Genomic DNA, 13,742 nt, shown 5'->3' with positions numbered 1-13,742 from the left:
CTCCTCATAAAGCCTAATAGATTATAACTACACCACTAATTAGATGTAGAAAATGTAAATTCTCTATATGTTTCAAAAGGGGGAATACATCATCATTACAATATTGTTACCAATCGCCATCTATGTACTATAAAATCATGTTCATATATAGTTCAGCTTTCCTCAGGAGCTACCCCATGAATGTTATGAACCCATTACTATAGCATTTAAACTAAGAAAAACAAAAAGCATTGCATGGCAATCTTGTATACATACAGCTGCATACAAAAGCATAACACTGAAAATCCAATCCGTGAAATATTTAATTACAATGCATAACTCCAAAGAAGCCATTGAAGCTCTAGGGTCAGTAAAAATGGGTTTTACCTTCCATCTCTGTTTTCAGAGTAAGACGATGAAAATGTTCTTATTAGACATCCCTGTTACAAATGGATGCCAAAAGTCCATTAAATAACTTAGAAGCTGTATGTGCAGAATCAATGACAAAATAGAAACGTATCTTTCCAGTTACACTGGTTATTGGTTCACTCATTGGTTACTGCCTCCTGAAACTTTCATGTCATTCAATTTACTTGTCTTTCATACTATGTTCTCCCTTCCCCATGCATCTAGGTTAATGTTATTTAAATATGCATAACAAAAATACTCAATTGGCAGCATAATATGCATAAAATAATGGGAATGGACATAAGGACGCCTTAGAAATGGCTTCACGTTGCAAGATTAGCAAGCTCCACATAAGCTGAGACAGGAGGCAATCAACAAATGTGGAGTCATAGAGAAACCTTCCTAGTTAAAGCACTAAAATTCGGTTCCTCAATACCTCATATTGCCAAGCCCCATATCTCATCTGACTTTAGAACCAAACCTACCCATTGTACACTACAGGACCTCTGGATAGAACAATGGATCCCCAAAAAGCAGAACGCTGACCAGCACCATATTTAAAAAAGGACAGGTTATTTTTGGAAGGGAGTCAATGTTGAAATTAGATGTTGTCCTATGATTATTTTTTTCCTAGAAGATGGGTAATGTTTAAGGTAAGGATGTTAAGAAGATTACATATTTTAATAGTTTCCACAATGCCAAGAAAACTCAATAACATGTTTTGATTGAAACCACTTTACTTTTTGCATCAGGTTTAAGAGTGCTTTATAATTAGACTATCTGAAAGAGAGATATCCATTCCTTGGGTCTTAAAAACACGGAAACAAGGTTGGCACATATTTTGCACTGGGACCCATTATATTCTTGCTCTAGAAAAGGCATCATACGCATTTGAATTAGTGGTTCGAACACAGAACTTGCAGGTACCATGGCTCATCTGGCCGTCCCGGTGATCGGCTTCTGGAGTTCTGATAATTGTCAAGTCATGAGAAATCCACACATAAAAAGAAAGGCTCGCAAAAATTTAAGTCCTTTGAAAAAAGTATACCCCTTCTATTACTGATAGAACCTACGTTGATCTGGGATACTTTACACATTGTTTTGATTCTCCTTCTTCATACATTCACCACTGTCAAACATTTCATTTCATCAGATAATTGATTGATTTTGTTGCACGTCACGCAGATCAAAAATAATATTTTCCTTCAGTTACATATCCCATATACACGTTTGCTAAAAATGACCACGGTTTTTCTAGATGCCCAAATAGATAGAATGGTTACCGATTTTCAAGTACAATGTTTGCCAAACTTATCTTCCTGATGTGTGATTATTAAAAGACAAAAATAAATTTGTGTTATAAAAGTGGCAAATTAACAGCCTGAAGGCAAGTGGTACGCAAGTTATCAAGCTCAGCTATTGCCAAATACAGTTACAGACCGCATAAAACGTTAGCATAAGTGATCTGAGAGCAAGTCACCTTCAGGAGCATTTGCGTCGCAGTCTTTAGACACAGTTGTGGAGTTCCCCAGTTGTGGATCAGCGAAAGTTGTATTTCCCTAAATAACATTAGAGATAACAACACTTTACTAAACCGAATGTTCTTATTTAGTACAAAATATCGTAACATATTTTTCAAAACCACCAGACAACGAGGAACAATAAAGTATTTTCAGTCATAAAGTAACTCACCTGCTCGGAAAACCACAAGCGATTGAACGAACCTCCAAACAAGTAAACTGTTAGAAACAGTTAACCGACTTTAACAATTCAGTCTCCAGCTTCAGTGAACTTTGCACTCAAGACTGCTTTGCCTATTCCAACTTGAGCTGTGCGACCACTACATTCTATGTTTTCAGTGCGTTGGTGCACTTGCTTCATGCTTGCACCTTTAGCATTCTGTTTTCATTACTATGTGGTACTCTGCCCTCGATGGTGCATTTAAGGTCAATGCAAGGAGAGAACACAGAGACCTGGAGTACTGGTATTCGTGGGTCTGCTGTAGGCCTTCACATCAGTAGCCAGAACCTTTTACTACAAAGCTATATGCCACAGACTAAACTATGTTCTAACACAAAGAGGAGGAGTTCTCCCAAGGCTAGTTTCATAACCACATTTTTTTTTACAACCTATAGACTATTATTTGAAAAAATGTGTCATGGCTGAAAGGATTTCATGAGGGACCCACCCTATAAAGGAGGCAAACCCTGATCCACGCATAGTGGACATGTTTAATCATTATGATCGTCCTCACTAACTACATCTTTTACCTAAACGTTTGATTAGGAAATCTAGATGTCGAATGCAATTTTACAGATAACAGTTAACTGCTAGTAATTATAGTCCAGGGAGAACAAGTATTATAGCTATCGAGAGTTTCGACAAATCTACAAAGTTTAAGGCAGGAATGTACAATAGCGAATAAGCATTTACAGTTACAAAAGGAAAGGTTCTTGACAGCTTTAACAAGTTACGAAAGAAACAAACAATAGTGAATAAGCATTTACAGATACAAAGGTTCTTGATAGCTTCATCGAGTTTATGGAACAAACAAACTGTAGAGAATAAACATTTACAGATACAAAAGTTCTTGACAGCTCCATTGAGCTTATGGAAGAAACGAACCATAACAAATAAGCATTTACAGATAAATCACTTAAAAGACAGTCAAGAGGAAGTATACCTTATCTAATTTTAATTCAACCAAAAATTGCTATATATGGAAAATGTCACTTACCCAGTGTACATCTGTTCGTGGCATTAGTCGCTGCAGATTCACATGCTGTGCACATCCCGCCATCTGGTGTTGGGCTCGGAGTGTTACAAGTTGTTTTTCTTCGAAGAAGTCTTTTCGAGTCACGAGACCGAGGGACTCCTCCCATTTCGACTCCATTGCGCATGGGCGTCGACTCCATCTTAGATTGTTTTCCCCGCAGACGGTGAGGTAGGAGTTGTGTATGCTAGTAATAGTGCCCATGCAATGGAGTGAATATGTATGTACATAATGAAGTTTAAAGTAATATATTTACAAATGTTCAAGATCAACTTCTAAACGGCTGCAGGCTCCCGGGGAGGCGGGTGGGCGCATGTGAATCTGCAGCGACTAATGCCACGAACAGATGTACACTGGGTAAGTGACATTTTCCATTCGATGGCATGTGTAGCTGCAGATACACATGCTGTGCATAGACTAGTAAGCAGTTATCTCCCCAAAAGCGGTGGTTCAACCTGTATGAGTTGAAGTTGTTTGAAACAATGTTCGTAGTACAGCTTGACCTACCGTGGCTTGTTGTGAAGTTAACACATCTACACAGTAGTGTTTGGTAAATGTATGAGGGGTAGACCATGTTGCTGCCTTACATATTTCGTTCATTGGAATATTTCCTAGAAAGGCCATGGTAGCACCTTTCTTTCTGGTTGAGTGTGCCTTTGGTGTAATAGGCAGCTCCCTCTTTGCTTTAAGATAGCAGGTTTGAATACACTTAACTATCCATCTAGCAATGCCTTGTTTTGAAATTGGATTTCCTGTATGAGGTTTTTGAAAGGCAATAAATAGTTGTTTTGTTTTTCGAATTAGTTTTGTCCTGTCAATGTAGTACATTAGCGCTCTTTTGATGTCTAATGTATGTAGTGCTCTTTCAGCTACAGAATCTGGCTGTGGGAAGAACACTGGTAATTCTACCGTTTGATTCAAGTGGAACGGTGAGATAACTTTTGGTAAAAATTTTGGATTTGTCCGTAGAACTACTTTATTCTTGTGTATTTGAATAAATGGTTCTTGTATGGTAAATGCTTGAATTTCACTCACCCTTCTTAGAGATGTGATGGCAATCAAAAATTCAACTTTCCACGTTAAGTATTGCATTTCAACGCTTAGCTGATCGGCTCCGGAGGGGCCGACTTTAAATCGGTGCCTGGACGCGCTGAAGCGGGCGGTCCGGTGCCCAAAGTGGAGTGGGTCGACTGCTGCGGACGGGGGGACCGAGGAGGTGCGGTCTCGCCCCCCTGGAGCGGACCCCGAGTGACTGGGGCTGCTCGGAGCTATGGGGAGGTCGCGGCCCAGCCGGCGGGCGGGGCCGAGACGCGCTGTGCCGGGGGGCTCCCCGTGTTGGAGGATAGCAGGTGAGCAGCCGACGCTGCCGGGGCGGCTTGAGTGCGGCCGCGGCCCCGGGGGCGGCCTCCGGCGGGCTCGTGCGCCCCGGTGCAGGCCTGGGACCGCGTGGGTCGCCGCTGGATTGCGGCCGCGGCCCCGGACCGAGCGGTACGCTGCGCCCGGCGCTGGCCCTGAATGCGGGCCCGCCCTGAAGGAGGGGTGCAGACCGGAGCGCCTGGTGGGGGCACCTACCGGTGGCGAGTCGGCCTCCAGCTCGGGAGGCGGAGCCTGATGCTCCCTGGCTGAGGGACTACGCACAGCGGAGAGACGCGGAGGCGGGGGCCTCCCGGGGCTGCCCGGTGAGGGCCCCGCTTTGGGTACGCCCCCCTGGTGAACGCACGACCGGAACTTTGGTGTTTGCTGCCCGGGAGCCCCCGAATGCCGACGACGGGACTTACTACACCCAGAGCCGCCCAAGATGAGTACTGACTGTCCTTTGTGGGGCGGGACAGCGTGGAATCGCCTAGTGCCATCTGCCGTCATCTACCAGTGTTGGGGGCCGGATGCCCTTGTTCCCGGGTGCGGAGCCCCCTTTGGTTGACCGGACCAACCCAGACCGGAAGGCCTTGCTACACCAATCGCTTATACGCACAACAACGCAAAGCTACGAAAGCATACTAGCCCCGGTTTAGCCAAAAACTGGCTTCTTGCCTATGGAGTAGATATGACGCGACCGGGGGACTGAGCGCGGCGTATTCACGATCGCTCGGTCCGTGGGGGGCCACTGGTGGACCTGGGCCTGAGCGCACTGGCCGCTAGCCTCATTGAGTCGCCCCGACCTGCCTGTCCAATGCCCCCCAAGGGCAAACATAAGAGCAAAACCATGGACCCTCTGGCACATACACTACTGGGGGAGAATGAACCGACCACGCAAAGCCAGCCGCAAAGCAAAATGCAAGATACTCTAGACAAAATACTGGGTGCCATTGAGGACACCAAATCCACATTACAGCGCGACATCAATCAGGTGGCGATAGAGGTGGGCCTCCTGAGAGCTGATCATCACAAATTGGCTGACAGAGTAAAAGAAGCGGAGGCAACGCTAGCGGAAGTAGTCCCAAAACAAGATGATGTATCAGCGGCGATGACCTCCTTGGCTGGCAGAGTGGCGAAGCATGAACAGCGAGCTGAAGACGCAGAAGGCAGAAATAGGAGGAATAACATTCGCGTGGTGGGCCTCCCTGAAGGGGCCGAGGGGCCGAATATGGTGGAGTTTCTGGAGGAATGGCTAAGCACAGTTGTCGCACCAGGATGTCTGACCCCCTTCTACTCACTGGAGCGAGCTCACCGTGTACCAGCTAGACCACTAGCTCCTGGCAGGCCTCCACGGGCAGTAATAGCTAGACTCCTGCACTACAGGGACAGAGACATCCTCTTGCAGAAAGCCAGGGAAATGGGCCCATTTAAAGTAGCCAATGGTGAAGCAACATTGTTCCCTGACTTCACCTTAGAGGTCCAAAACAAGCGCGCCTCCTTCCTAGCCGTTAAAAGAACCTTGCGAGAAGAGGGGATACAGTACTCGCTACTCTACCCAGCAAGACTACGAGTGATTGCGGAGGGGAAAACCACGTTCTTCCAAACCCCAGAGGAGGCATGGGAGTGGCTTGAAAGATCGGGGACACAGCCGACACGCCCAGTATCGGAAAACCGCGGGGCGGGCGGGACCCGGCGGGCCTCGAAGGGGAAAAGACTCAGAGACCGCCAGAGACTAGCACCAACGCGGACACAGAGGGAAAGTGGCAAGAGAGAGGCCCTGGAGGCAGCGGCCAAGGTGGGTGGAGAGTCGTCGCCCCGGGGGATCTCCGAAGAAGAATCAGATGGTACGGTGGTGTCCTCGCCCGATGGCTCTGAGGACTCGACTTACGCACCAAGAGTGACCCCGCAGACCGCTGACGAACTTACATAGATCGTACCCGCCCCAGCGCTGAAAGGCGAGACAAGATAGGAAGCAAAATGGCCCCTCCGGACCTGGCCGCTCCCCCGGACCTGACTCTTGCCTGTCAGTCCCGAGTATTGCGGTGATGTGTTTGAATAATTTGCAGTGTTGCAGAACTTATTGGGCAGCCTACAGTTCCGGAGGTGCCCTGGGGATGGGGAGTTGGGGTTTGCAGTTACTAGTTATATCGGCTACACGTGCGAAATGGTACGAGCATGAGGAAGGTACAAACTTGTGGGGGAATCGATCGGGGCCTTGGGCGTGCCGACCCTTCATACAACAGGCCTTGAGAATAGGATGGCAGACTACAATATCATAACTTGGAATGTCAGGGGGATGGGTACTCCTGCTAAGAGACATAGAATCCTTTCCTTTCTAAAAAGGAGAGGGGCGCAGATAGCTATGCTACAGGAAACCCATCTCGCACCCGGAGAGGGAGAGAAACTAAGGCGGAGATGGAGGGGACAGGTGTTTGCCACAGAATATTCAGCTTACGCAAGGGGAGTCCTGATTTGGATTAGGGCGGGGGTCCCCTTCACGATCGATTCCTCCAACATAGACAATGAGGGAAGGTTTGTCATATTGGAAGGGAAATTACAGGGGCTCCAGTTGACCCTGAGTTGTATATACGCCCCCAACCAGGACCAAACAACATTTATGACGAACCTGTCTAGGCACCTTACACGTCATTGCACAGGGGAATTACTAGTAGGTGGAGACTTCAACGCAGTGCTCGACACTGACCTAGATAGATCTACCCCCCCACTACAGGGAGCAACATCAACCAAAACAGCAAAAAAATTAGTTGGGTGGCTAGACGCCTGGGGGCTGGTAGATGCTTGGCGGTTACAACACCCAGCGACCAGGGATTATTCGTTTTATTTGGGTCTTCACCAGGTACACACCAGAATCGATAGGATAGTTTGCACTGCGGGACTGGCTCGTAGAGTGACCCATGCTGAATACCTTGCCCGCACAATATCAGATCACAACCCTCTATTACTGACATTGAGAGTATCACAGGAAAGACCCCCCATACCGTCATGGAGAATGCTCCCGACAGCACTTGAAGATCAGGCATACAGGGAGGAATTAAGATGCTTCCTAACAGAACATATAGAAACTAACCAGGGATCCACTTCCGCCAGAGGCATAGAGTGGGAAACTCTCAAGGTGGGGGTGCGGGGTCACTGCCTTGGACAGTCAGTGGGGATAAAACGTACGCTTGAGAGAGAATTAAACGCGCTGGAGAGGGTCATACATGAGGGGGAGCTGAGACAGGGCCCTGCAGGGCAAGTGGATGTAGAGTACGATCGTGCACGTAGAGAGCACTCCCAGGCTGAAGAGCGACTAAGATGCCATAGTATGCAAAGATACCTGGCATCCATACAGTCAGAGGAGGGACGATCTGGTAGACTATTGGCATGGTTGGTGCGACCGAACAGAGATAGTGACCCTATTGCAAGTGTACTAGACAGGGGGGGAACACGCAGACTTAGCCCAGACTCCATTAATGACGCATTTAGAGATTACTACACACACCTATATTGGAGGCCCGCAGACATGGAGAGGGGGACCCTTGACAATTTCCTAACTCGGATACCTTTACCGGTAATGAGCCCAGAGGACAGGGTCGGCTTGGGGGGCCCAGTGACTGCGGATGAGACGGTCGAGGCAATAGCACAGTTGGCCCCTGGGAAGACCCCCGGAACAGATGGTCTTCCTATGGACTTTTATAAAAAGTATAAAACCTTACTAGTCCCCAGGCTGATAGAAATGTATACGGAATCGGCAAAGAACGGAGAACTCCCACGTACAATGCGTGAGGCACTGGTAGTGCCACTTCCTAAAACAAACAGCAAAGAGGCATCAGTGTCAGACCATCGCCCACTATCAATGCTAAATAGTGACTTTAAGATCCTCAGTAAGATCCTGGCCAACCGGCTGTTGCCTCTTATGCCCACCTTGATACATCCTGACCAGAACGGCTTCATACCTGGTCGCAGCACCTCCCTAAACCTTAGGCGTATTTTCTCTATCATACACATGCCCAGTGAATCGAAGCCACCAACTGGGGCGCTGCTAGCAGTGGACTTTGAAAAGGCCTTCGATTCAATTAGGTGGGACTACCTGAGGGCGACAATGCTAAAGATGGGCCTGGGTGAGGGCTGGGCCGACTGGGTGGACCTGTTATATTCATCCCCACTGGCAAGGGTCAAGACAGGTAGGACAGTCTCTGGTGCCTACCCAGTACACCGAGGAACCAGACAGGGATGCCCCCTATCCCCATTGTTGTTCGCACTGGCGATGGAGCCCCTGGCGGCCTGGGTGCGAGGGGAGGGAGCGGCCAGAGGGATTCAGTGGGGACAAACTGATCACATTATATCGCTATATGCAGATGACATCTTGATCTATCTTAGAGATGGGGCGAGTGGTCTCCCCTGGGCCCTGAACGCCCTGGAGGAATTTGGAGAAGTGTCAGGATTACGACTAAACCGCAATAAAACATATGTGTTCCCCCTGGTGCCTGGATATAGTTGTCCTGCAACTTGCCCAGCAAACCTGAAATGGGCCCCACGGACATTTAGATACCTGGGGATCCAGATCTATCATGACGTGGGAGACTTAAGAGAGGGCAACCTTGGTAACGCGCTCCGATCCTTGAGATCCTCTGTAGAATTTTGGCGCTCTCTGAGGCTGTCGGTGATGGCCAGGGTGTCGCTCTCCAAGATGATCATGCTCCCCCGACTTCTCTACTACTTTGCCAACTTGCCACTGCTAATACCCCGAACCTGGTTCCGCGATCTGAACGCATTACTCAGAGAACTAATATGGGACAATGGGCGCAGGCGAACTACACTTGCAACTATCTGCAGACCACCCAACGCGGGTGGCCTGGGAGCCCCCGACTTTGAGGCATACTATTTGGCATCCCAATTACAGTGGATTCCTGGCTGGCTTGCGGGCCAGGGCCAACTGGATTTATATACAGCCCAAGGAGCAATAGACACGGCGTGGATTGTGACATGCATGACAAACAGAAAGATAACCCCCCCTGGGAACAATATAATGATAAAAGTGGCGCTGGCATGCTGGAAAAGATGCATGAAGAGGGTGGGAGTGGGCCCTCCATATTCCCCAGCTTTGCCACTGGCGGTGCTTGCCATAGAACCCAGGGGGAAAGGGCCGGGAAACACCGGACTTGGCCCCTGGTTGTCATCTGGAATAGAAGTAGTAGGAGGACTCTTCAGGGAGGGAGTGTTGAGGGAATTTACTGAATTAACTGAAGAAGGGGTTCCCGGGGGGCAGTTCCTGCTTTATAGGAAGCTAGTACATACTCTTAAGACCCACTGGGGCACGGTGAACGCAGAGCCTACCACACACGAGGTCCTGAACTCGCTGTTGACATTAGGGGAAGAATCACATCTGATCACTAAAATATATCGGGCCCAAGTTGAGGCAGCCTTGGATCCACTACGGTCGCTGAGAGGACGGTGGGAGGGCACAATTGGGCGGGAACTAACTGAATCAGAATGGAGGAGAACACTGACCTACCCCCGAAAAATATCACGTAATACACGGCTAAGATACATTCAGTATAATTACTTGCACAGAACCTACCTCACGCCTCACAGACTGTTCCGTATATATGGAGGGGCCTTGAGGAATTGCCCGAGATGTGGAGGAGGAGGGGCAGATTTTGACCACATGGTTTGGACTTGCTCGGCGATCCAGACGGGCTGGAGGGAAATATTGCCCACCCTGTCTGAGTTGATTGAGTCTGAGTTAAGACCCACCCCTGAGCTGTGCCTGCTGGGCCTCAGACCAGCTGCGCTCTGCGGAAAAGTGGAGGGGCACTTTCTGGACCTTTCCCTTGCTCTTTATAAGAGACTAATCTCAAGGCGCTGGAAGGCCACAGATCACCCCCTACTGTCTGACTGGAAAAGGGATATATCGACATGGACTAGAGCTGAACTACAGGTCCTAAAAGCAGAGGAAGCCAGAAATATTCGCCATGTTCCTATAGCCCCGGGGTGGGAGAATTTAATGATGAGCTGGGAGAGTATAAATAAGAGGCTGGCAAGCCCAGTAGGAGAAACCAGTGCAACTCAATCCACACCGAGGATGGAACCAAATGGTGGAAGCACATAGACAGGCACCCAAGAACAGACCCTAGCCACACACAGATCGCACCAAGAGTAAAGGTGGGAGGACAGTTGGACCTCTGACTCCTGATCCACTGACAATAATAGTAAGCAACGTGAGTGTCACGCCACCTCCACGGTGCGCCGGTGCGCCCTGGATTACCATCTTCCCTCACTCAAAAATGGGCACATAATAGTATCTTCAACCTAGCAATCACAAAAGCCATTTGCACGAAGCCGTAAAGTTGACCGTTTGGGGTCATTTGAATTTCTTTTTTCTCCCCTTCCTCCTTTCCCTACCTCCAACTAACTCAAAACGATTGCCAACAGAAATAGTACATCGCATACCTCGGGTTCTCCCTCCCCCTCACCTTCCTCTTCCCCTCCCACCACCCTTACCTTCCTGTATCCAACCCCGAGCACCACCCTCCCAAGTTACAAGGAAGAAGGGGTCCAAGTTTGTTGTTTGATTGTTTATTACACAGAATAACGAATTGCAGAAAGGAAATATACTTTAACAAGTAAATGTGCATAATTTATTGAATAAAAAATGTTAAGACCAATGATAATAAAGAGTGCAAACATTGAGCAAAAAGAAGAATACAACAGTATAAGCAAAAAATGCATGTAAAATGAACAAATATGAAACTGTGTAAAAACAAAATGTTAATAAAAATATATATATAAAAAAAAAAAAAAAGTATTGCATTTCACAAGAGTGCATGGGCTCAAAAGGCGGACCCATGAGTCGTGTTAAGATAATGTTGAGGTTCCATGAAGGAACTGGTGGTGTTCTTGGTGGTATAATTCTCTTTAGGCCTTCCATAAACGCTTTTATGACTGGTATCCTAAATAATGAAGTTGAGTGCGTAATTTGCAGGTAAGCTGAAATTGCAGTAAGATGTATCTTTATGGAAGAGAAAGCTAGTTTTGACTTTTGAAAATGTAGTAAGTATCCTACTATATCTTTTGCAGATGCGTGTAAGGGTTGAATTTGATTATTATGGCAGTAATAAACAAATCTTTTCCACTTATTTGCATAGCAGTGTCTAGTGGTAGGCTTCCTAGCTTGTCTTATGACCTCCATACATTCTTGTGTGAGGTCTAAGTGTCCGAATTCTAGGATTTCAGGAGCCAAATTGCTAGATTCAGCGATGCTGGATTTGGATGTCTGATCTGTTGTTTGTGTTGTGTTAACAGATCTGGTCTGTTTGGTAGTTTGACATGAGGTACTATTGAAAGGTCTAGTAGTGTTGTGTACCAAGGTTGTCTTGCCCATGTTGGTGCTATTAGTATGAGTTTGAGTTTGTTTTGACTCAACTTGTTTACTAGATATGGAAGGAGTGGGAGAGGGGGAAAAGCGTACGCAAATATCCCTGACCAGTTCATCCATAGCCATTGCCCTGAGACTGATGTTGTGGGTACCTGGATGCGAAGTTTTGGCATTTTGAGTTTTCCTTTGTTGCAAATAGATCTATTTGTGGTGTTCCCCAAATTTGGAAGTAAGTGTTCAGTATTTGGGGGTGAATCTCCCATTCGTGGATCTGTTGGTGATCCCGAGAGAGATTGTCTGCTAACTGATTCTGAATTCCTGGAATAAATTGTGCTATTAGGCGAATGTGGTTGTGAATCGCCCAATGCCATATTTTCTGTGTCAGGAGACACAACTGTGTCGAGTGTGTCCCTCCCTGTTTGTTTAGGTAATACATTGTTGTCATGTTGTCTGTTTTGACAAGAATGTATTTGTGGGTTATTATGAGTTGAAATGCTTTCAGCGCTAGAAATACCGCTAACAGTTCTAAGTGATTTATGTGAAACTGTCTTTGCTGTATGTCCCATTGTCCTTGGATGCTGTGTTGATTGAGGTGTGCTCCCCACCCTGTCATGGAAGCATCTGTCGTTATCACGTATTGTGGCACTGGGTCTTGGAAAGGCCGCCCTTGGTTTAAATTTATACTGTTCCACCATTGAAGCGAGATGTATGTTTGGCGGTCTATCAACACCAGATCTAGAAGTTGACCCTGTGCTTGTGACCATTGTGATGCTAGGCACTGTTGTAAGGGCCGCATGTGCAACCTTGCATTTGGGACAATGGCTATGCATGAAGACATCATGCCTAGTAGTTTCATTACCATTTTGACTTGTATCCTTTGTTTTGGATACATGGCCTGTATTACATTGTGAAATGTTTGAACTCTTTGTGGACTTGGAGTGGCAATCCCTTTTGCTGTGTTGATTGTCGCTCCTAAGTATCGCTGTGTTTGACACAGCAGAAGGTGTGACTTTGTGTAGTTGATTGAGAAACCTAGTTTGTGTAGGATTTCTATAACATATTTTGTGTGTTGTGAACACCGTCTTAGCGTGTTGGTTTTGATTAACCAATCGTCCAGGTACGGGAACATATGTATTTGCTGCCTTCTGATATGTGCAGCTACTACTGCCAGGTATTTTGTGAAAACTTTTGGCGCAGTTGTTATTCCGAATGGCAACACTTTGAATTGGTAATGTATCCCTTGGAATACAAACCTTAGGTACTTTCTGTGTGAAGGATGTATTGGTATATGGAAATATGCATCCTTTAGGTCTAGTGTTATCATGTAGTCTTGTTGTTTGAGCAGTGGGATTACGTCTTGTAAAGTAACCATGTGAAAGTGGTCTGATTTGATGTAGGTATTTAATGTTCTGAGATCTAGTATAGGTCTCAGACACTTGTCTTTTTTGGGTATCAGAAAGTACAGTGAGTAAACTCCTGTGTTTAATTGTTGTCTTGGTACTAATTCTATTGCTTCTTTCTGTAGCAATGCCTGAACTTCTAGTCCTAGAAGATCTGTATGTTGTTGTGACATACTGTGTGTTTTCGGTGGGAATTTGAGAAATTCTATGCAATAACCATGCTGGATAATTGCTAAGACCCAAGTGTCTGTTGTTATTTCCTCCCAATGTGTGTAAAACTTGGTTAGTCTCCCCCCCACAGGTGTTATGTGTTGGGGATTTGTGACCTTGAAGTCACTGTTTGTTTGGAGGAGTTTTGGGACTTTGGAACTTTCCTCTATTTCTTTGAAATTGTCCTCCTCTATATTGTCCCCGAAAACCTCCCTGTTAATACTGGCTCTGGTAAGTG

The 13,742-nt window shown here is 46.7% G+C and overlaps 1 protein-coding gene across 1 annotated transcript in view; it reads right to left on the bottom strand.

The window, feature by feature from the left end:
• Window positions 1-13,742, bottom strand: part of LMBRD1 (LMBR1 domain containing 1) — a 360,506-nt gene that overhangs the window by 129,938 nt on the left and 216,826 nt on the right. The window contains exon 14 of the mRNA XM_069235723.1: window positions 1,868-1,946. Within this exon, the coding sequence (XP_069091824.1) occupies window positions 1,868-1,946 (79 nt within the window). The remainder of the gene's footprint in view (window positions 1-1,867; window positions 1,947-13,742) is intronic.

The sequence above is a fragment of the Pleurodeles waltl genome, chromosome 5 (genome assembly GCF_031143425.1).
Source record: "Pleurodeles waltl isolate 20211129_DDA chromosome 5, aPleWal1.hap1.20221129, whole genome shotgun sequence".
NCBI lineage: Eukaryota > Metazoa > Chordata > Amphibia > Caudata > Salamandridae > Pleurodeles > Pleurodeles waltl.
The sequence above is the reverse complement of the archived record's forward strand: the minus strand, read 5'-3'. Positions and strand labels throughout refer to the sequence as shown.